The sequence below is a fragment of the Ammospiza caudacuta genome, chromosome 20 (genome assembly GCF_027887145.1).
Source record: "Ammospiza caudacuta isolate bAmmCau1 chromosome 20, bAmmCau1.pri, whole genome shotgun sequence".
Classification (NCBI taxonomy): Eukaryota; Metazoa; Chordata; class Aves; order Passeriformes; family Passerellidae; genus Ammospiza; species Ammospiza caudacuta.
The window spans coordinates 5,769,830-5,792,476 of record NC_080612.1 but is presented as its reverse complement, the minus strand read 5'-3'; the positions used below and the strand labels follow the sequence as shown (position 1 = coordinate 5,792,476).

The 22,647-nt window shown below is 43.9% G+C and overlaps 1 protein-coding gene across 1 annotated transcript in view; it reads right to left on the bottom strand.

Annotated features, from left to right (window-relative positions):
- COL26A1 (collagen type XXVI alpha 1 chain) overlaps positions 1–9,093 on the bottom strand; it is a 166,209-nt gene extending 157,116 nt beyond the window's left edge. Inside the window, exon 1 of the mRNA XM_058817935.1 lies at positions 8,942–9,093. Within this exon, the coding sequence (XP_058673918.1) occupies positions 8,942–9,093 (152 nt within the window). The remainder of the gene's footprint in view (positions 1–8,941) is intronic.
- Between the last annotated feature and the right edge of the window lie 13,554 nt (positions 9,094–22,647).

Sequence of the window (22,647 nt, the reverse complement as noted above, 5' to 3'; positions counted from 1 at the left end):
TCTGTGCTGCTCTATAGAATATATATTGAGCATTTAAGGAAACAGTCTTTGTCTTGGGAAAGAGGTGGAAAACAAAGCCTTATGAATCAGCCAGCTAATAATTAAAAGCAACTAAATCCAGATCACTTTAAGCTGCACACGAGAATCTGAACTTCTCAGATGCTGAATTCCTCGGCCGACCAGAAAAGCCAGGGTCACTTGCCCAGCTGGTCACTATTGTTCTGTCCAATAAAGTTCTGGCAGGAATGCATGTTTAACAAAATACAGAGATTAGGCATAGCAAAGAATGCAGCTCCCCCCTCAGTGTTTAGGTTAGCAGGGTTTGCCATGTTGAAATACTGAAGCTTAAGCATATCAGATTTTCTCTGTCCTGTACTGCTGGTGCCAGTGACAGACACAAGCTGACAGCTCAGTTCTCAGGGGCACTGCCATTTTAGCTCTAAGTTTATTAAAAGCTGCATTAAAAGTTCACCTAAAATCTGCAGTGACCACTAATTAAATCAGTGTTTTCTTGGAGATATAGAATCACAATTGAGAAAAGCTCCCTGTACCTCCCCACATGGCAGAAACTTTTGAAGGGCAGTTTAAATCAAGCCACAGACTCAAGGGACCAGATTTTGAGAATCTTGCAACAAGGTAGCTCATCTTTAAGTGTTTTAGGACAGCCTAAATTTCCAAAAGGAAACTTAGCACCAGTGACTAAATACAGCATCAGAATGGCAATGACCTTCCTAACATCTGCCATAGCCTGGCTCTGTCTGGCTCTCTGTCAAGAGCTCTTTAGCTCAATTTACAGCAAGGGACAACACAAGACTAGAGACACAAATGTCACAAGAACAAGTCACACAGATGATGTGACACAGACCATCAGAGATTTTGCAGGAACACAGCTTTTACTAAGCCAATGCTATGCACAAAGGGGCTCTGATACCTCAAATGGGCCAAGAATTTCTCAGCTCAAAGTAGAATTATATTAAACGGACAGATATTTGAGACTCCTAAGTAGATTTGCAATGGATATAGTCCTTGGAGAACTGCATACAGGGAGGTTATAAATAGCCTGGATTTACCTCAAAGTTAGTGGGTTATATTCAGAGATACCAAGGATTCCTAAGTCCCCCCACAGGGGTACAGTAGCTCATGCTGGGTGAAGCTGTGGTTCATAGGTAGGAAGCATCTAAGATCCTGTTACCATGGCAGTCTCTCCTCTCCTTCTCCCTCCACAGAAAGCTGAAATATAATTTTCTGTCAGAGGCACACAGTAAATCTGGAACAGGCACAGCTGAGATCCAGACCTGCTGACATGCAAATCTAGGTGTTTCTTCTAGGAGAGCCTTTTTGATTCATCTTAACACAACAACAGAAACCTTATTTTAGCTGGTATTGCTTTCACTTCCACTGAAAATGCAAACAGCTCAACATTTTAACAAGATACAGTGATGAGACAAGCAGCCAGACAGCCAACACTGTGCAGGGTTGCAGAAACCAGACAGGTTCTGGGGAAGCACAAGACACAATCAGGCAAGAAGGAAGCCAGGAAGTCAAGCAACCCCAGGCAGGCACAAGAGAAGTGGCATCAGATGAAAAAGTCTTTTTCTTTAGGGAAAACACAGGCAGAATCTCCCTTGGGTTGAAGCGTTAAATTCATGTGGGGAGAGCTGTCACCCATTGCTGCCTCAAAGGAGGATTTGAAAAAGCTCCCTGTGCTCTGCTGTGTTTACAGCAATAATGAGAGCCTGGAGGAAGGGGTTAGAAACATCTGAGTTTAATAAGGGCTAAGCAGCACACAGCAAAAAGAAATGTCTGCCCTTCCGTTCAGGGCTGCCACACCCCAGCAAGCACCGCGGGCAAGGGGAGCCCAGCGTGGAGACGTGATGTCATCCAGCCCCAGCCCCTCTGCCCCTGCCCTCACCCAGCACAGCAGCTCCAGCCAGGCTCAGAGCTCCCAGCACCACACTCCTGAGCAGCTAAGCAAAAAACTGCAGGGAAAAAGCAGGTTTCGTTGACCCCAGGCACAAAATAATAAGGTTTTGTGTAGTGACTTAACTGAGCAGCTCCATCTCACCAGGTCATCCCAAGAGGGCAAAAGGAGGATTTAGTTCATTTAGCACCTATGCAGCTGCCTTTTTTTAGTTCTAAACAGCTCTAACATCCAACAGGGGATGGGGCATCCTGTTCCCATTTCTCACACAGAAGGCCAAGAACCTCAGTACTCAGGTCCTGTGACTGAATTTGCTGTGTCCCCTTCCTCACAGTCCACCCCAAAACTGTCCTTCCATAAAACAGGCATCTTTCTTGAAACACCTCATCCTACATTACCTTTACAAGGCACACTCTTTCTACATCCTTGGTCTTTTTATTCCATTAAAAAGTGGAAATCAGAGATTAAGAGTCTTGTCCAACAAACACACCTCCTCTCCAGAGTGCACATACATACACAGAAGAGGTGGGGGGACATCCAGAAGAAACAGAACTGGACCTGTTCTTAACTCTACAGACTCAGTCTAACTTGGTTACACAACCACATCCAGGGAATACTCCCCTGCCTCATGATTTCACTGCACTGGCATTTCTGAGATGCTCTGAGCAAACACATGCCTGTATGCAGCACAAATGCTGCAGAGAATATCACTTCCACCCAGTTCCTAGGGGCAGAAAAAGTGGAATTTATTAAAAAGACATCTGACTACATAACCTGATGTCAATATTGGACATGAATTGGTCCCTTCTATGCAGTGGTACCTCACTTTAGCTTTAATGTTTTGACAGATGGTTTGTTTGCTCAGCACAAAGGCAGGTGGCTGGACAAGAACAGCCTTACTCAGCTCTGGGAGGATGGATAGGAGACACAAAGCAAACCACAGAGGCAAAGGGAAGAGTCCTGAATAAGAGAATCTCACAGATTGCATCTCTTCTCAGTTTCCAAATCAGCTACTATGATTTTGAGTAGCAGAGTCTCTTTCCCAGATAAACCACATCAATATGGAAGAGGAGATTGACCTGTTCCAAACATGAAACATTGAGAAATTGCCTTCAACTTTTGTCTCAGAGGCATCCACTGTGGGACCCTCTGGGTGAAAGCCATTTCTAGACAGATAGAAGAGGCTTCTTTCTTTGCCAGAAATATGATTGCCCAGCTTTAGAAGTGGAAAAGGAGTCTGAAATCTGAAATAGTTTCCTATTTGTTGGTCGTCCCCAAAAGATTCAGCTATTTCCAAACAGCAAGGCCTAAACATTACAGGCAATACTTTCACCCAAACATGCTCCTCACACATCTGTTCAATTCCAAGGGGAGGAAAACATTACTTGTCAAAAGCAGCCAAAGCACCTAAACCATGTAATAAACTACACATCAACAAACAACATTTCTCCAAACAAAAGGAGGCAAGGAACAATAAGACAGCCCCTACTCTTGCTGGTTTCTGCAGTATTAAGGACTCTAATTCAAATAAGTGCTACATTGTGCATATTTACATTAAGCAAGAGATTTAGTATTATTCAGCTATATAAAAAGATGAAAAATGTAGGACAGCAACCAAATTAGTAGTATTTGCCTCTTTTCTAATTTGCAGCTACTACCCTCAACAGAATCCTTGTGGTATCTAAGTTGGCACAGGCTGGCTGTATGCTCAAAGATTCTAAATAAACATTATGCCTGAGTGGAAGTATATTAAGCACTGTCTAGATCTGCCTAATTAAAAGTGAGTCAAGAGCTTTGTGTATACTTCAGAAATGCAGTTGGATGAATTTTTGTATAATCCTACAGGAAAGGCATCTATGCTTTATAAATCAGTGAAATTTCCAGACATGCTGGAGGTCTGATGCAGGAAAGGGTCCATGAGTCTGACCCAGAAGACCTAAAGCACTCCATGCTTTCAGTTCTTAATCGTTATCTCAAAGCTATTCTTCATTTTCCCCCTTTATCAAGACACAGCCCAACAAAACTAAGATGTAAGTAAATATTCTGTGATCCCAGTGTCACAGAACCACTCCCCAAGCAAAGCTGTGACATTTCTAACCTATTTCCACCAGCACTTTAGCACCCTCACAAGCTCAACTTTGAGAAAACTAAAAAATAAGGATTATTGAAAGAAACATTTGTTAATTTATCCAAAGGGAGCACAAGTTCACTGGCACCCATTGTTTTGCCTTTCTGCTCCCTTTGTTTTTCCCCTTGAGCTGGTAAATGAAACCTACCTAAGGGGAAATTCTTCACACAAGCAGCTGGAAAGGACAGTAGATTTCCTACAGGAACACAATTTACTGCAGTAGCTACAATCACATCTGGTATTTCAAAGCCATTCCAGTGTCACCAGACCCTTAGCCTACCATTGGCTCCACTGCTAATTGCATTGCAAAGCCACAGCCCTGAACCCCACGAGGCAGATGAAGATCATATGGCTGCAGAGCCCAGGGAACAAACACCAGAGAGTTCCAGGGACTGGTGATGAGCTCAAGACCTTCTGACCTCTTGGTTACCTGAGTCAGGCACTTCAAAGCAGAATTAGAGCAGAGGACTCAGCGTGACACAAATCCCAGTTTGTTTGCTTGACATCCTCACAGTCCAGAGCAAACCAGGGACCTCAGGCAATGAGCAGACAATTAGGTGATGGAGAGAATGACTCAGAGAGCAAGATCCTGTCACTAAAAGGAGAGAAAACCACATTTGGCCAATATGTATAGTTTTATATTCCACACCCTCTTAAAAGTCATGAGAGGTTCAGAATTTGAGGCTGAAATAAGGTTCAAGTCATCTGTCTCTAGTGAAGAGAGAATTAATAAAAATCCACCAGGAAAACTCTAGATACACATTCTGAAAGCGTTCTGACAGACTACATAAATAGGAATACTTATTCATAGATGACCTTTTAATATTAAGAACAGGCTTCTATCACATAAAGATACTCACAGTTACTTAAAAGAACTAAAACCTCACCTGAGAGGCTGGAGGTTGCTACATTTCAGTGCAGTTGTGCTGAGGAGGGTCATTTCCAGTCCAGCACAGATGGAGCTGTAGGGCCAGGCACAACACAGGCAGTTATTCTGGACAGAGCACATCTGCCTACAAGAGGTCCACACAGACATCTTGATCTTGAGAGACAGACATCCAAGTGACCTGTTAGGAAACTGGGAGCCTCAAGGAATAATTGACAACGTATTTCAAGCAACAACACTTTGGGTTTCTCAGCTGCAGTACTGGAAAGCTGATGTCTGTTTAAATATCATTCCCACATCAAAGCAGCTCACAGAGCCTGTTTAACTATTCCATGGAATCCATGGCAAAGGGATTTGCCCCCTGATATGGAGTAAACCATTGGCAGAGGAGCAGCTCGGACGCAGGTCTCACTCTCCTGGGCTGTGCTCTGAGTCACAACATGAAATGACCAAAGGCCACCTGGCCTTCCATGTCAAAGCCTCTGCCAAGCAAATATTGCAGATATTACTTTCCTCTCCATATCCATCCTCAAGAAACATCACTGCTGTAGGCATCACTGGGAATTATTGTGACCAAATGTGCAATTATCAGTAGAATGTGGATAAGAATACCTATTTGTACAGCCCTGTTAGTTGTAACATCATGGTTCTAATGTTCATTAACAGGCTTTTAGGCTGAGGAGTGTTTTGAAGACCTCACTGCCACAGCTGGACTTGCATCCACCCCAGAGGGCTTTTGTGATGGTACTGTAATGATCCCAGTGAAAAAATTATCATCCTACATTGCTTTTGGGTTCATGTTTTGGGATTTTCTATCAGCCACCTCCAAGTCTCATCCAAAGAGGTTTCTAGTCTAAGCCCTGCATCTATTCAGACTCCCACAATTAAGTTCACAAGGACTCAATGTGTGACTAATTAGAAAGTACAGGAAAATAGAATGAGGAGTTGGGAGAACACCAACCCCAAAGACAACTAACACAGAAGCAGTGTTCCTTGACAACTCAGCTACTTCCAGCATGAGAACAAGCTTCCCTTAACTCAGTCAGCAAAGCTTCTCAGAGCTTGGAGGAAGATTTCTCCTTGGCAGGCAGCCCCTCCATTCTTATGCTTCCAGTAAGGCCCACTTCCCATTCATTGCCTTAACACAGTTCAAAATGCATGCACTGAATGGGAATTTCAAGCTAAATTGAGAGGCTGTTGCAGTCCATACAATGCCAGCAGACACTGCTGCCTGGATTTCAGGCAGCACATCAGAAGTTCAATTCAAGCACATGCAAAGATAGACTGCAAGTTTCTTTGGTCTAATAACCAAGACCTGTCAACTGAAGCCAACCAGAAGCTAGAATATTCATTAAAAATAGGGAAACAAAGAACACATCATTACTCTAGAACAAGTATTCCATGGTTCACTTTGAAGAATGTGAATAACAGTAATTTTTTCCTCCAAATTTCCCTTCACCACCACCCCAAAGTTTTTACAGTGCTCAGGGCCTTATTTTTTTTGGCAGGAAACATGGTTAGCAGTCCTCACAGCTTCAGGAGCCCATCTCTGAGCCAGCCTGCAACCTAGATACCAAGGGCTGTATCAGCACAAAGGACTCCAGAAACTTCTCCCCTTGGAGAAATACAACTCTTATGACAAGTTAACTTTTAGAAAATTGGTAGCAGCTTCACAAACAGCTCTATCATTTGTTGATCAAAAGACAACTGCAGAAAGATGGTGTGTCCTGTATCAAGGAAACCTGTCCACTGTAAGGCATCCCATCAATGTGTGCTGCAATGTACCAACACCTGGAGCTGCAGCAGGAACTTTCAAGGCTCTGTCCCTGATTATTTTTGACTCAGAAAAGTGCCAGAAGTCACTGGACAAAGCACACACACTGGGAAGGTTGAAGAAGAGAAAGTGGGAATGGCAATATAGTGCCATTAATACCACTATATGGCCACTGTATAAAGCAGTCACCTTCCCACCATCTTGTCTCCTCCACAGCCTCTCCAAAGCAGAGGCCAGAAAGTTACATTGTGATGGAGCTGCTGTTGCTGCACATAATTCAGGTGCTACCAAGATCCCCTGTTTCAATGGCAAAAGGGACACTGAACAACATAAAAACCCATCTATACTAATCTGATCAGTCCTTTAAAAAAGGCTTTGCACCCCTATAGATCAATATCAACGTCAAACTCGGAGCAAAAAGCCTCACTCCTGTCATGGACCATATTAAACCCAGAAAAGTCCAGCTATCCCAACCTGAAGCTGCACCCAGCAGGAGACTTCCCTCAAAAGTCCAACACTGTGGCTGGGGAAAGTTTTCCCACACAGATTTTCCCATCAGAAAGTGAAGCTGTTAGACATTTGCCAACAACAAAACTTCACCACTCAAGGGGAAATTAAACATACAAAGATTGCTTCAATGTGCGATATTTAACTGAGCACTTGAATTTTTCTTTCACAACATCCACTGGTGATTTTTTCCTCCCTTCAGTATTTTACTTCCCCCTCTATATTAAACTATAATGGGAGAGTCTCCCAGGGCAAAGTTCCATCAGACATAAAAAATAAATCTAAAAAATCTACCAGCTTTCCCCAGCATCATTGTTTAGATCAGGTTTATGTGGTTTTACACAACACTTTATAGACTTGGAGAGAGACACATTCCCCTGACAAAGCATCAGCTATCCAAACCATTGAGGCATAGGAAAGCTGTGCAAGAGTGGGAGCTGGGGAAGGTCTTTGGTGAGCAGAGTCCACACTCATGTAAGTGTGGTAGCTCTGAACAAAGATCTGCAGGCTAATAGATATGTAAGACAAATGACATGTGGTTCTCATTGCTGCTCATGCTTTGGGAAGGGGGTACCTTGGAAGAGATCCAGCTGGGATAGGTTTATCCCATTACTCTCCTATAATTTTCTGCCGTTTCAAACCCTTTGACAGTTGCTGTAGTTTAACATCACACCCCCTGCAGCCCCAGGGCTGTCTGACAGCGCAGCGGACAAAGCCACCTCCCCCCGGGGGGAAATCCGCACCATATGCGAGCCCCGTGCAAGGCACAGGGCTGGTGCCGCCCCTGCACCTCCGATCCGCCACGGAAATCCACAGAGTCCGAGCCTTTTCCCAAACCCCAGCCCAAGTAAGCCGGGCTAACAGAAGCCCTCCTCCACAGCAGCACAACTCACGCAGACTAGGTATTAGCAAGGGAGGAGGAAAAGAGGTAGAGACAGGATGGACGAGCCTTGAATATTAAATCTCAAATCCCCACTTAAGGGAATGACAAGGGGGAAAAAAAAGAAAAAAAGTGAAATTCAAGAACAACTGGAATCAGGTTAAGCCACTCTCTTGCTTTATACAGTGCAGCTCATTCATCTGAACAGCTGTTTCACCTCTAGAGAAATACCCAGAGAAAACAGAGGGGAGGGGGAGAAGCCTAAATTGTTTGCTCTACTGAAGCAGTAAGATACAGTAAATCAAACCTGATTTATATTAAGTTTATAAGAAATTGGGGTTGGGGTGGGGCGAGAGGAGAAAAGCGGGAGGTTTAGTTTTAAACAGCTACTTGGAAATTGCAGCTCTTGAAGAAAGATCTGTAATTAAGGGCTTTCCTTTGTTGAACTGAACAAGTTTCTCCTCGCAGCCGAGGGCTATAACAGTTCCCTCTGCCGGCATCCCTCGTGTCCCGGCTCAGAAGGTTTTCCTGCTCCGGCCGCGCATTGCGCAGGGACGCTCAGCCCCGCAAAGCCCCTTCCCCTCCCCGCGGGGCTGGGGACACTCTGCGGGTGTCATTTACCCAGGCTCAGCTCCTCGATCCCCCAGGAGGCGGACACTGCTGCGGGCAGGTAGGGAGCGTCCCGCACCCCGCCGAGGATGCGGGTAGCCCAGCCCAGCCCGGCTGGCCGAGGGGCAGCAGCCCAGCACCCCCTGCACCCTCCGAGGCACCGCTGCCCCGTTTGTCCCCGGGGCCACCGGCGGGGCGCAGCCTCCTGGCCCGGAGGCGGACCCGCTCTTACTCACCGGCGACTGGCGAAGCCGCTGCCCGGCGAGCCGGAGCTCTGCTCTGGGTAGTTGTGCTGCAGGGTTGATGCTGGGAATTGATAGAGGAAGCCAGTGCCCAGCGCGCATCCGTGCAGGCAGCAGCACCAGGACAAGAAAAGAGCGAGCTGCATTTTTGCAAGAACGGGGTTTTCCTACCGCCTGCCCCTTCCCTCTCACACTGCACGGCAGGCGCAGGGCCACACCGCGCTCCCCCGGCCGGGGTCACGGCGGGATCCCGCGGCACGGACGAGCCCCGGGAGCGGGGAGCAGGGGCAGGGGTGCCGGGCACAGGGGATGGCCGCTCCGCCTGCCAAAGGGAAGCCCCGACCCTCGGCAGGCCGAGCCCCGGCGGCTGCGGCTGCTGCCCACGCAGGGGGTCCGGGGCCAGCGCGGCTCGATGCTCCCAGGGTGCACACTCAGCCCCGGATGCCTTTTCAAATTTGGCGAGGTTGGCCCGACTCCGTCAAAGGGGGCGTGGGGCTTCGGCGTTAACCCTTGCCAGGCCTCGCTGCAGACCCCGCTGCCGAGGGGTTCCAGACGAGCCGCGCTCCTGCGGGACACGGAACCCGCGGGGCTGCGCCGTGCCCCGGGCACGGCTGGAAGCGCCCCGAGGGCAGGGAGAGCCCGGGGAGCCCCAGTCCCCACCCAAACCGATCACCGACACAGCAGAATCCATGTGTCTCCTCAGTTAACCGAGGGCCGGGTCAAAGGGAACTCGCTGCCGAAATACCCCAAAGTTGGTGTCTGCTGCCACTAACACAGATAACTTCTGCTGCAGAAGTTACACAGATAAAATAGGAAATAAATAATTTAAAGACATTTAATTCACATGGTAAGCAGTGAGAAAGTGATCCTTGCTTTCACCATCCTGCTCATTCTAGCATCACTCAGATGGAGACATAGTAGTGAACATGACAGTGTGAGGTTGACTGTTGGACTCAATGATCTTAGAGACCATTTCCAACCTTCATGAGCCTATGATTCACACACAAGCACTCCCTTTGCCACCACTTCCCACAGACCCCCTTGGTTTATCAGGATGGACCTGAACTTGAAGAGGCAGGAGGAACATTTTTGCAGAAGAAACATTTTGCAGTTGTTTGTGGGTGTTTTGCAACAGTAACACCCCAAGAAGGAAGGCAGCAGCAAGGCTCCCCCTCAGTACAGCAGCTGAATCTATGTTTAAAACCCTCGTACATACCCCATTTAGCAACAGGGTCACAACCCCCTTTTGCTGGCTCAGTGTCCCCTTCCCAGCTCCAGAGGAACCTGGGCTGTTGCAGCTCACTGATTAGGCAAGCAACTTCTCTGCACCAAACACCTCAAGAAGGGATTTAATTTTTAAGATGACACAACTGTCTTTCTAAATTTTTTACCCTCAGATCCTGCAAGCTTTCAACACCCCCTCTGCACCTTCACTGTGCAGTGAGCCAAAGACAGCCATCATGTACCACTGAAATCAAGTCTCTTGCTGGGGTATTCTAGGGGCCCAGGGCCTCCCCATGGGGCTCTTCAAAGGTAGAGACCCTCTTCCCTCAAGGGCAATACAAACCCTGCAAGATACTGCAGCTGAAAAAATGTTCCCTACAAGACCCTGGGAAAATGCAGTATCCTGTATCTGCCATTTGCCCCAGCCACAGGTGAGCAGCTACCCCTGCCCCCACAGTGCCCACCTCCAGAGCCTGCACACAGAGATAAATAGCCCCTGGCTGGAGCCTGGAACCAGACAAGTTTAGACTGCAAATGAGGCACCAGGTTTTTAAACAGCCGCTGCCATTAATCACTGCAGCAAATCACACGAGGAGGCAGAGATGCAGTTTGCACTGCAGCTCAGCACAGTCTCCCCAGGCTGCCCCAGAGCCAGAGCTGGGGCAGGCAGTGCACCAGCACTCTCTGAGCCCAAAGGGACCTAAAAGTTCTGTTCCAGCAACACTGGATGCCAAGCCCACTCAGAAACAGACACTATATATTTACAAAAAGCCCTCAGTGCCTGAAGGATGGACATAACAGGGCCCTCTATCTCCAGGCCTGCAGCCTGAGCTCTCTTCCCTTTATATTCCCCTCACCTCCAGCAAGGGAATGTTTTCCCTTCCCTTCTCTCACCCCTAAAAAGCACACAGCTCCCAGAAAGTCACTGTGGGATGTTCAGCCTTTCAGACACACTGCTCAGAGCCAGTCCTCAGGAAACCTCTGCTCAGCCTGGCAGAGCAGTAAAAGAAGAGACTGCTCTTCCCTCTAAGCTGGACTACAGACCACTACAAATTCAGCCTTCACCTAGGAAAGGAGAGGAACAGCAAAACACTGAGCAGTTCTGTAAGAGCCCCCTTCCCCTCAACCTAGGTGCTCATCCTCAGCTCTGTGTGCACAAAGTTCCTTGCAGCACCAGACTGAGAGTTGAGGGCAGGGTTCAGGGTTCAGGGTTTTGTCCCAATCACACTTCTTTCTCCTGACAGGCTCAGATAGATCATTTATCAATATTTAACAACACCAAACAGCACCAGTGGCTTTCTAACCTGGCCTGGGTTAGATCCTTCAGAAGCTCTTTGTAGTCTTCAAGTCTCAACTTTCCAAAAGCATTTTGTTTTCAGCTGCATGGAAAATTTGCTGCTTCAGCCTTCACTGATTTTGCAAGACCCTAGGAGATATTAAACACAGGTGATTAGACAAGACATGATTCTGGGAAATTATTAGAGACATCTGTAGGAAGCAAATGGTCTTCCTATTTCATGAACTGAGAGAGTGGAGACCAGAGGTCAAATGACTTTGCTCAAGACTGCAAAGAGCTAAAGGCAGAGCCAGAAACAGAGCTCACATCTCCAGCCTCCCATTATTTCTGCTGTGTCCCTAATGCACACTTGCTTTTATTCTGTATGGCTGATCTAAAATGAAAATGAAGAATTGACTTCCAAGCTGTTTCTGGAAAGAGAGAAGAAAGGGTGATATTGTCTACTGTAAGGGGAGAATTAAAGATGACATTTCATTTTAGTCCTTTGGATATGTGTAATATAATCAAACATAATAGCAGTAATAAATGAATATTTTTTCTCCCCACGGTGCTTACGAGTGCAACATATTCTAACAATTTCTCAAAACTATGTTGATAAATTGGAAACACAGTGATGGAGGTAACAAAGACAGCCAACAAAAACATAATCCCTTCAATTTATCAGAGGGACAGGCTTTGAGAAGAAAACCCTTGAAATCTGAACAGTCCTGTTCTTATAAACCAAACGTAATATATTTAAAATAGAAAGCTACACTTTTTATGCCTGTTAATTAAAGATTTTCCCAGGCAAGCAGGGCTAAATAAATTATTTGGATGCATTGCACCAATTCTGTTCAAGATAAAAGGGGCAGATGCACACTGACCAATTCTGTTCAAGATAAAAGGGGCAGATGCACACTGACCAATTCTGTTCAAGATAAAAGGGGCAGATGCACACTGGAAAGCCACAATGCAGAGCAGCACTGGGGGAAATAAGTAAAGAGTAAGGGGCAGGTTTTTATTTACCAACCCTGTGAACTCTCTGTAATAAAGAAGAAATCCTTGGAGGACTGTCCTCCTGCACTCTGCCCACCTGCTATGCAAATGCCAGCCTTACACTGTCATGTCAGAAGGATAATCCATTGGACAAAAATCATGTGGGCACATGGACTGTGTTTCAACTTCCCAGTCCACTAGGCAAACCTGACTTAAAACATCAGAAACTGTACTGAGAAAATATCTATAATTTATTTAACTATACACACCCTGCATGCAAGCCAATCAATAAATGAAGTGGTGAAAAATAGAGAGAATAAAATGAATAATCAAAGTTTAGTCTGATTTTAGTACAGTTGGAAGGGAAAAACTGGAATGATGCAGCAAAAGAGGGATCTGTGGCACAAAAAGGTAGAAAAGCACTGTTGTATCAGTAAGCAGACTGCAGCTCCACAACAGAAATGCCATCTCAACTCTTCAGCACCACTTTTATTCCAAAAGTCAGTAATTAGCTGAAAAAGAAAAGTCACAATGTTGTTAGAATCATACCAAACAAATTTTGAAAGGGCAATCTCTAGGATTTTTCAAGTGCACTTTTCATGTGGATACTAAGAAGAGACCAAAGGAAAAGCAGCTTTGTTCTGGTTGATAAAACCTTGAGGAGCTTTAGAATTATGAAGTGTCCTTTTGAAGCTAGAATGAAGTCATTGATAAGATCATCTAAACCTAAAAATAATTTAGATAAACTCCTTCTAGCTTCCCAAAATGCCTAGATCATTGTGATATACAAAACATTTAAGAAACATTGGAAAATTGAAAGAGATGGATAAGAGGTTAGCAACAGTAAGAGTTCAAGACCTCTATTATAAATTAAATTATAAGATCACTAAGGTTATTGTAACATGCCTGTTACTGGGGAGTCAAAGCAAACCTGAGCCAGACTGAAGATTTTATGGGACTATGGAAGTTTTTATTCTAAGCCATTGTGTGGACATTTCTTACATTTGAACAGGAATAAATTAATCATAACTCAGAAAGGAATAGAATTGAAAAAAGGCTCACTTACACAAGCAGTTTAACATACAGCAAACATGATAGACAGTGTTATTGTGTGAAGCATGAGAAATGAGTCAGAAGTCATGAATGGCAAAATTCATTGACCATAGATGAGACCTTTGCCTGAGTGAAGCACTTGTGTGGGTATTATAAAGTAATACATGGGATAAAATAACTCAGATTGAAGCATAATTCAGCAGATGGAAAATGTGATGACTCAACTGATCAGCAAGACAATGCCTGTGTCCGGTGGAATTATACATACTCTGAGCATGATTGTGTCCTGGGAAAAAAAGATTGATGTCACCTTTGATGTCAGGCACTGATCTGCACAGGCACAGGGAGTTTGTGGACACACCCTTGATCCATCAGAATCATCCAGAATGCAGCAGGGGTGCACACAGGTGTGACAAAGACAAGGCAGAAATAGCACCAAGGCTATTGCACTCAGACCTGCCAGAGTAGGAACACATCCAGAAGTGGCCAGGAAGGACTGTGAGAGTCACCTAATCCTTCCTCCTCCCAGTAAGGAAAAATCTGTTATACACAGATTATTCTGTGTATATACCAATTTTTCTGCCTTGTTCTGAAAGACCTCAAGATAGAAAGTCTCCATGGTCATCTGAAAACAAATTTCAATGTTTGTGCTCTGTTCTGTTAGTTTTTCTTAGTATCCAACCTCATTCTGCTTTACTGTAATTTAAGCTCTTAATGGCTTATTTTTTTCATTATGGATGTAGAAAACTATTTCTTCTCTCATTGAAAGGACTTTTAATTCCTCAACATACTTTAATAAATGCTTCAATAACATTCTTTGTCTTCTAGGAACAAAACAACAGCAGTTTCTTCAGGCCATGTTAGATAGTTCTGCTTCTTTTTGGTATTCTCCTCTGGATTTTCCAAGAGGCCTACATCTATTTTATGGTATCCATTACTTATATTTCTGTGGAATACCACTGCCCTGCTGAGGATTTGCCTTTTTGACATCTGTACATCATTGTTAATCCCTGTTCAGTTTGGGATTCTCTACCTTTTCCACAGGATTGCTAGCCTGACATTCCCTCATCCTGTACTTGCTAGTTAAAATTATTCCTGCCAAAGCAAAGTGCCCTGCAGTTGTCCTTAATTAGTTTAATGTAATTTTATTCAGATTATATCACCAATTTGTCAAGATCACTTGAAATTTTAATCCTGCCTTCCAGAACTCTTGCATTCAGTTCCAGCTTTGCCTCATGTACAGATTTAATAAGTATGCTCTCTCTTCCATCTCTGAGGTCACTAAAGAAAACATTGGGAGGTCTGTCTCCCTGTCTGTATCCCCAGCCATGATCCTGTTCATTAACTGTTCATTAAACATCATCCAGTCACTGGGGGCTGCCTGCCTGCTTGATGCTGTACAGGACATAAACACTGATATTATAAATTCTCCAGACCACAGAGAATCTTGAACTTCTACAACAAAACAAAGTACTTTGTTACATGCAGTGGGAGCAGCTACCAGAGACAAGGCTGCAATTTTTATTGGAGTCACTGACTAAAGGATATCCAGATTCAGTGTGTTCAGCTGATTTGAAAACTTGTCCTGAGTCATGGACTCTCTGAATCTCAGAGAAGGAAGGACTTCCATGAGCAAAGACTGTCTCAGTTTTGTACTCTGGCTCTTAAATCCTTCTACTTCTCCCAGTTTCCCCATGGACACAGGTTGCTTGACTTGAGGGGCCCAGTATGAGTGGGAGTCGGAGTTCCCCTTCTGTATTGTGCAAGTCACAGAAGAGAGAGTGGGCTCACTCCCTTGCTCACAAAATACACAAGTAAATGCCCACAAAACCTAAGGAGTTATGGAAATAAGCACCCTCATCCCAGCTCCTACACACCCTCACTGTTACCTGCCATGTGGAACCATCCAGTGTGGATGCAACTGGGGAGACTGGTGTTACACCCAGCAAATCTGAATGTTTTAGCTATATTTTTACAGCTTCTATTGATTTTTTAAAATCTCCTAGGAACTTTCTCTGTGGGCCATTACAACAAGGACTAACCACAATAGTCTGCTTTTCTTAGCTGGCTTTCACAGGGCCCCTAGAAGTTGGCTTTGGTCCTTCAAAAATTTGTGGGCTGCAAGCTGAAACTTGTTGCACTTGGTCCCATTGTATATGGACCACCACATCCACAGCAAGATCCTGCCCACCTAAGAGCAGAAATTGCCTCCAGTATTTTCACCTTGGGTGTCTGCAGTTCAGGTGGATTAACAGCAGCCATGTGCTTTCTCAATCTTCTCTCTCCTGCCTTGTTCCACAAGCTGCTTACCTGTCAGCCTCTGTCTTCACTCTGCAAACTCTGTCAGTCAGTGCCTCCCTGCAGCACCCTTGCCTATGCTGGACCCACCACCCAGGCTGCAGGATCTTCCTTTTGCTCCTTGCTGCAGTGTTTCCCAGAGCCTGCTCCAGTGTGGCTCCCACTGCTTGTGTGTTACTGGCCAGCAGTGACAACGCCACTGTCACTCCCCTGTTTTCCTTACAGTTCCAACTTCACCTTACCCTGCACATCCAGATTCACAGGACCCCTCTGATAACTGACATCACATATTTATTGGAGCATTCACATGAACCTCTCCCTTCTCTGTCTTCATTCTTTTCCCAAGATCCTATTTTCCAAAGTAACTCTTCTTGTTTTCATAGACTTTGTATCTGTTTCAATGCGATTAATCTCCTTCATTATTTTAAAATCATTTAAAATCACTGCAAGATCTTTTTTAAAACAAGATAATACCAAAGCTCCTCAGTCTTGCTTTATAACTCAAAGCTGAAAGGCACAGTATTACTGTCATTTTCCTTGCTTTATCCCTTAATCATATCCTCCTTAGGTAGAGTGAGCAGTACTGAAAAGAGCACTCTCAACAAGAACTCACCAGTGGTTTAGGTAATAACAATAACACCTTTTTGATATATATTCTGTTCTTACTGTAATGCAGCCCAACATCCTGTTCAGTTGTTGGGGTGCTTTTTTTTCCCCTACAGCTGTGTGTTAGGCTGGGAGCTCTGGGGATTATTCAAAGAGAATATTTTCCAGATTTATCAATTTACCTTTATGACATTTGGGTCTCCTCATTCCAAGGGGAACAATCACCCAAGCAAACACCAGCACTGTTCAGTGGCACTGCCTTGCTCTTAGCTGGCTCTCTACCCAATCTCCTCTCTTGAACCTGACAGATTCCTCCATGGAAGCAATAAAAAGGCAGCTAAGGTGCTAAATACGAAAGATTGCAGGCATTAAAGGATAAAGTCACTGCAAAGCAACAGGTTCCAAGTATTTCTTGGCTAAGCACATGTACACTAATGCTAGCTTAGGTGTTCACATTGTCAGCAATGGATTCCACACCTAATGGGCTTGGTTTCCAAAATCCATCCCTTTTCCAGGGCCTCGCTTCCATTTTTAAGTGACCCAAGCTGGAGCTACTAAATTGTACTTTACTTCTATCCAGCTCCACACACAGAACACAAATCTCTTTTACCACAAGAAATGCTCTTCATCTCTCTGTTTTCTCTTCTGCCTAAGGGAGATCAATCTCTGCAAATGCAAAACCAATCCCCAAATAATCCTCTGGGATTACACTGGCTCACAGCCCCTCATGCCACAGGGTCTCAGGCAGGAAGGATACATGGGCTGTCAGTCTACACCCAGAAAGAATCTGGTTGAACTCCCTGACCTACCAGAGCCATCAGGAAATCTCTCAGTGCCTCCCTTTGTAGCACAGGGTTCAGTGCTCTGTTATGTATCATGGCTATTGTAAGGATAATAGGAATGGAATAAAAATGACATGGTATAAATAGTAACAACAATGAAAGAAGAGAAATAAAAATAAAAGAGGCAAGATGAGATGTAATCTAAAGAGAGATATAAATTGTTTTTTGGCAGAAAGGAAATTATAAAGTCTGCAAGATACTATGAAATGTTTAAACTGATTGTTGCCCAAAAGAAGAAATAAAAGCTTTTGACCAGACTAAGGAGATTTTTGGTATGTGATGGAATGGTAGGACAAGACTATCAGCCTTGCTGTGTGCCTGGAAAAAAGTGTCTCCCAGCATTTTTTGGCTCAATTCAGAGTATTTAACTCTCGGATTGTTGTGAGAAACCCAGTGCAGTGCCCCAGTGTAGGGTGATGCCCTGTTCTGCATTGAAAACATGTGTCCAGCTGGCTGCATTCTAGTGGAGCACAGGAGATTTGTCCCAGATTTTCTGGACATGATCTCTAGGTAAGACTTGCCCTTGTTTTCAGATATTTCAGTAAAATCAGATAATAATTGTTCGTGTACTGAGCCTTCCCTGCATGGACTGACAATAGATGTACAGAGCTGTAGGAGGGCAGAGGGGGATCCTGGCCAGTGTACCTGGGAGGTGAGTGGATTTGGAGCTGCAGTTCTGGAGCATTTCTGGTTTGTTGGGACTGGGACACTCCAGCTGTGGCTGTGACCCACAGAGGTGCAGTCCCTGCCTGGGGATCAGGAGAACAACAGCCCTGATAACCCAACCACTCATTTCCTTAGTTTTGAAGCTGTGTTAGATGAAGAACTACATTAAGAAAAACTCTTCACTGTGTTTATTCATTTTACATGGCTTTGAGATGGAATTTCTTCAACAGGCCCTATACAATCAATCTCCATTGTTCTGTATATATTTGCAGAAGATAACAGCTTCATTAAAATATGGTGTGCTATTAACTGCAGTAAATATATAGCCTTAAATCTTAAAATGTAATGTAATTAAATAAGAAATATGAACCTAAGGAGGTTAAGTGCAATCAACCACTGACATACACATTGGATTTGAATTAAAAAACACACACAGAGGGAAATAAAGGGCCTCCGTACATACTTGGATAACAGGAAATCCCCTGGACATAAAAATAGTGAATTTAAGAATGGAGAATATAAAGGTCTAGTTCAAATTTAAGATTTTATGACTGAGGACTCCATTAAATCTTTGAACACTTACAGTAAAGAGTTTGGAATGCTTCCAGTCCAATTCTTTATGTTCTCACAAGTGACAGATTATACTTCTGAACTTCTATGGCAAAAGAAAGAAAGAGTGATTGTATTAATCCATCTAAATCTGCAGCTTGCTAATTAAGATGAAAACTATAACAATCTGTGCTTAGGTGAAGCACAGTATTTTTATAACCCAGATCAAGAGAGCATCACTAGCCCAGCCAAAAGTAGAAGATTTAAGCTCTCAAATTATTGAAGAACAATAAAATAATGAACCACTTAATACTAAATGATCAGCAATCTGTATTAAATATGAACTCCTTCATAGTGCCCAGTCCACTTTGCTTTTTATATTTCCAAGACATTCCTCATGGTGTTTAAAATACAGAGAAGTGCACAGTGCTTCAAGCCCACCTGCAGCAGTGGAAGGAGGTTCAGTCCCAGCAGGTCTGCAGTGGCAGCTCCCATTCAGAGGGCCAGGCTCACACATGGGTTTTTGTGGCCCAGAGATATTGAGGAAGGAATTTCAAACGAGGAGTTTGCCAGTGAGCCAAGCATTGGAAACTAATGCACTACTTTTACGAGGTTTTAAAGGGAATTGAGGCAAAATTATTAAGAATAAATCTTTTAAAGTTTAGGGTGTAGAGTTAAAAATTCATCACTGCATCCAGGTACCTAAGCTAAGGAGCAAGGATTTTATTCCAGACTTCTCAAAACATACTAATTACTGGTATAAATTTGTTGTCACTAGTGGCATATTGCCAAGAGGTAATTGAGCCTTAAATGAAAATGAATGTGAGACATGTGAAAAGACAGCTGATTTGACCCAGGATGTTAGCAGAAACATAATGCCTGGAAGGATCGTGGGGTTAAGGAACTCCCGTGATCGGCCATAAACTGCAAAGTAACACATCAGTCAAACCAGAGAATGAAATTGAGAGAAAACAAAATCTTCCTGTCAGTAGGCTCTCCTCTCCTACAGAGTACATGGCAGTCCCTCTAAAGACACTACACACTACTTTGCTTTCTTTCTATGAAGTCATTGAGGGTCTGGCTTGAGTGAATAAGCAGAACAGACAAGGTTAATAAATGCTGTCTCTTCCCAGACCAACACGGGTGGCAAACACCACGGCTGCCACTGAGAAACAAAGCTGACTTTGAATTCTGTGCTCAAAACAAAAAGCATAAGGATCTAATAGAAAAGTATCCAAGAGTCCTTGTGAATCACAAATAACAATTACCCTGTCATTGTGTTCTTTCAGTACGTTCAGGTCTGCCACCTCTGACAGCATTTTTACTAAACATTAAGGAAAATTTTTCACCCAGCTCAACAAGGGTGCTACATCCCTTTTTTTAAGAGTAAAGGTTGCTCAACACATCCCAGCACAATATTCCTCATTTCTTACCATCAGGGTATGTTTTTCTTTGCCTTCTCTCACAAACAGGTATCAGGAACACCAGATTTAGGAGGTCTGACTAATGGTGTATATATATATATATATATATATGCATGCTTTAATTCCATGTACATCTCCACAGCAGCCAAAAGGTCCCATCCTTGTCTCACTTGGCCATGTCCCCACTTGTCCCCATTACCTCCCTTCTGTTGCACGAGGCTTTTGTGCAGTTTTGCAGTAAATGGTTTCATGGAGCTGATTTTTTTTTTTTTTTCTTTTATCCCGGAGGCATTAGGATAGTTTTAAATTTAATCTGTTCAGGTAGTTGGGAGGAAGCTGGATGAAGAACTGGGGATGTGAAGGGACTCAAATACTATTCTTTAAGTGATGATAAAAGTTAATGTCATGTGTAAAAGAGCATATACCCACAGTGTAGATTAGAGTTCAGGCTCTGGCAGCAGGCAAGACTCTCCTGAACAGATGCTTCCAATGATAATTCAGAATGCCTAAACCAGAAACCTAAAATTAAACAGCATGAATATGACAAACCCAGAGTATCTCAGTACTGTAATTCCCACAAAGAGTTGAGGTTCTGTTTACAAATGCAAATGATCTGGGCTTAAGCAGAAATACTTTTGCTTAATGTTTTTTTTTCCATGGAAAAACTGAAACTTTCCCCTGTGAGGAGCAGTGAAGACCCTCTGAAGGGCTCTCCTGCTAACACAATAAACATCTGTGGGATCTTTCCTCCCTAATGCTGTTTTTCTAGGGGTCCCTCTCTGATGAATTAGCAGTCCCAGTAGATTGTGGCAAACAATCCCACACACCACATTTTAGGAAATGGTACTTCATGGAACTGATTGGTTTGGTCTGCCTTAATGCAGGCAAGTTAACACCACATTATCAAATGGACTGAGGTCACCAACCTCCACCAGATGATCTGCTTGATCCTTTTCAGGCCAAAAAAAAAAAACAAGAAAAAGAAAATGAAAAAATGAAAAAGCTTAGATTTCTTACAGAAATCTGAGTGCTCCAAGCTGGAAGCAGTAGGTTTGGTCACTCACAGCCCACCCACCTGCAGATCAAGATGGACTGGAACAACCTCCTCCATAAGCCAGAGAAGTGAAGGGGGTTGGGAGGTGGGAGGAAGAGTTTCATATTTCATCTACCACTTTTAATAGAAAACAGAATGTGGTGGGAGCTTGAAAGGAAAATAGCAAATCCCTGGAGATCCTAAGTGTTGGCCTTGCAAGTCAAAGCTGTCAATCACACCGGTGCCCTCCAACTCTACTTCTAGAAAGGAAGAAAAGGAAGGAGGAACAGACTGGCACATTCAGCCACTAGGTGTTACTGTTGCTCCACGGACTTTAGAATAAGGAAAACATCTATCAGAGGCATCATCTGCAGCTGCACCTGAAGATTTAAACCACAGAAACGAACTCCTTCTTCTGGATTCACATGCTGCCACTCAAAAATCAGAACACTTTGGTGTCTTTTCTTGGGGTAGCTATAGAGGCAGACATATTCCATGGGTTTGTTTTTACATTTCTGCTTTGTTTCTCCATCTATAAAATAGAACTAAAGACCCTCATCTCCCCTGGGAAGGATTTTGAGGCCACAGATCAATAAGACTTGAAGTCCTTGACAATCTGTTGGCATGAACAAAGCAATAAGGTTTTGCATGAGCTGTTCCTGTTGATTCCAGAATAGGTTTCCTGAGAGAGGCTGAACTGAGTGTTACCCCACAGACTCATGACAAAGAGCAGGGCTGCACTGCACCCCTGTCAATGCACCTTAATGTCCTGTTTCCCTTTGCTCTCTTGCCATAGCTCCACCCAAAGATTTTTCCAGAAACAGCCACACTTCATCCAAACCATCATTTAGTTAATCAGCTGTGCTTTGAGCCCCAGAGACACATCCCTGCCCTGAGCTTCTTAACCACCAAGCTTTGAGATTACAATATTGATTTTCTCCTTAATTTTCAATAACAGGCTACAGTGCTCAAAAATAGGTGTTCCTTCCTCTCAATTCCTGTATTCCATGCCTTGCCTCCAGGTGAACCAGTATAAATAAATGGCTGATGCAATGCAGGTCCCTGTCTGCACCCACTGAAGAGCTGTTTCTGCACACACACAATAAATGTCATGCAACACACAGCAAGCAGGCAGAGCCTGCCCTTCATGGTGAGCTGTGCCATGTGGTTGTACTTCTAACCCAGGCAGCATTTTCACACACAACTGGAGTGCCCCAGGGTGTGTTTCCCAAAGTTTGGAAACATTGCTAAAGTACATTAAACAAAGCACCAATACTGAGCCACAAAAGCTTATGAAAAAAATTTTTTTGAGTTGTTTTCATAGGAAAATTTTTATGTGCCACATTAAACGAAATACAATGCAAACTTAAAATACTGAAAGGCTGAATGGTTTGCAAGTGCTCAAGTATTATCTGAAAGCTGACTGGCATTACATTTTACTGCTTCTTCCAGTAAAACCAGTGGGTCTCTACCTTGGAGGCAAATATCCTCTGATCTGCAATTCAGGCAAAAAGCATCACTTGCCCTCATACAGCAATCACTGCATCTCTCACTCAGGTTCTCACTGGCATTTCTAGAGCTTTATTAAAATATTATTGATACCTTGCAGTGGCTTTTGAGGGAAGAAGGAGGATTTTTGCAAAGAAAAACACCTGAAGATGATAATTTTTACTTGCTACCAAAACATCATGGTAGAAAATCTGCCATCTAATAAATGCAAGACATTACCAGCA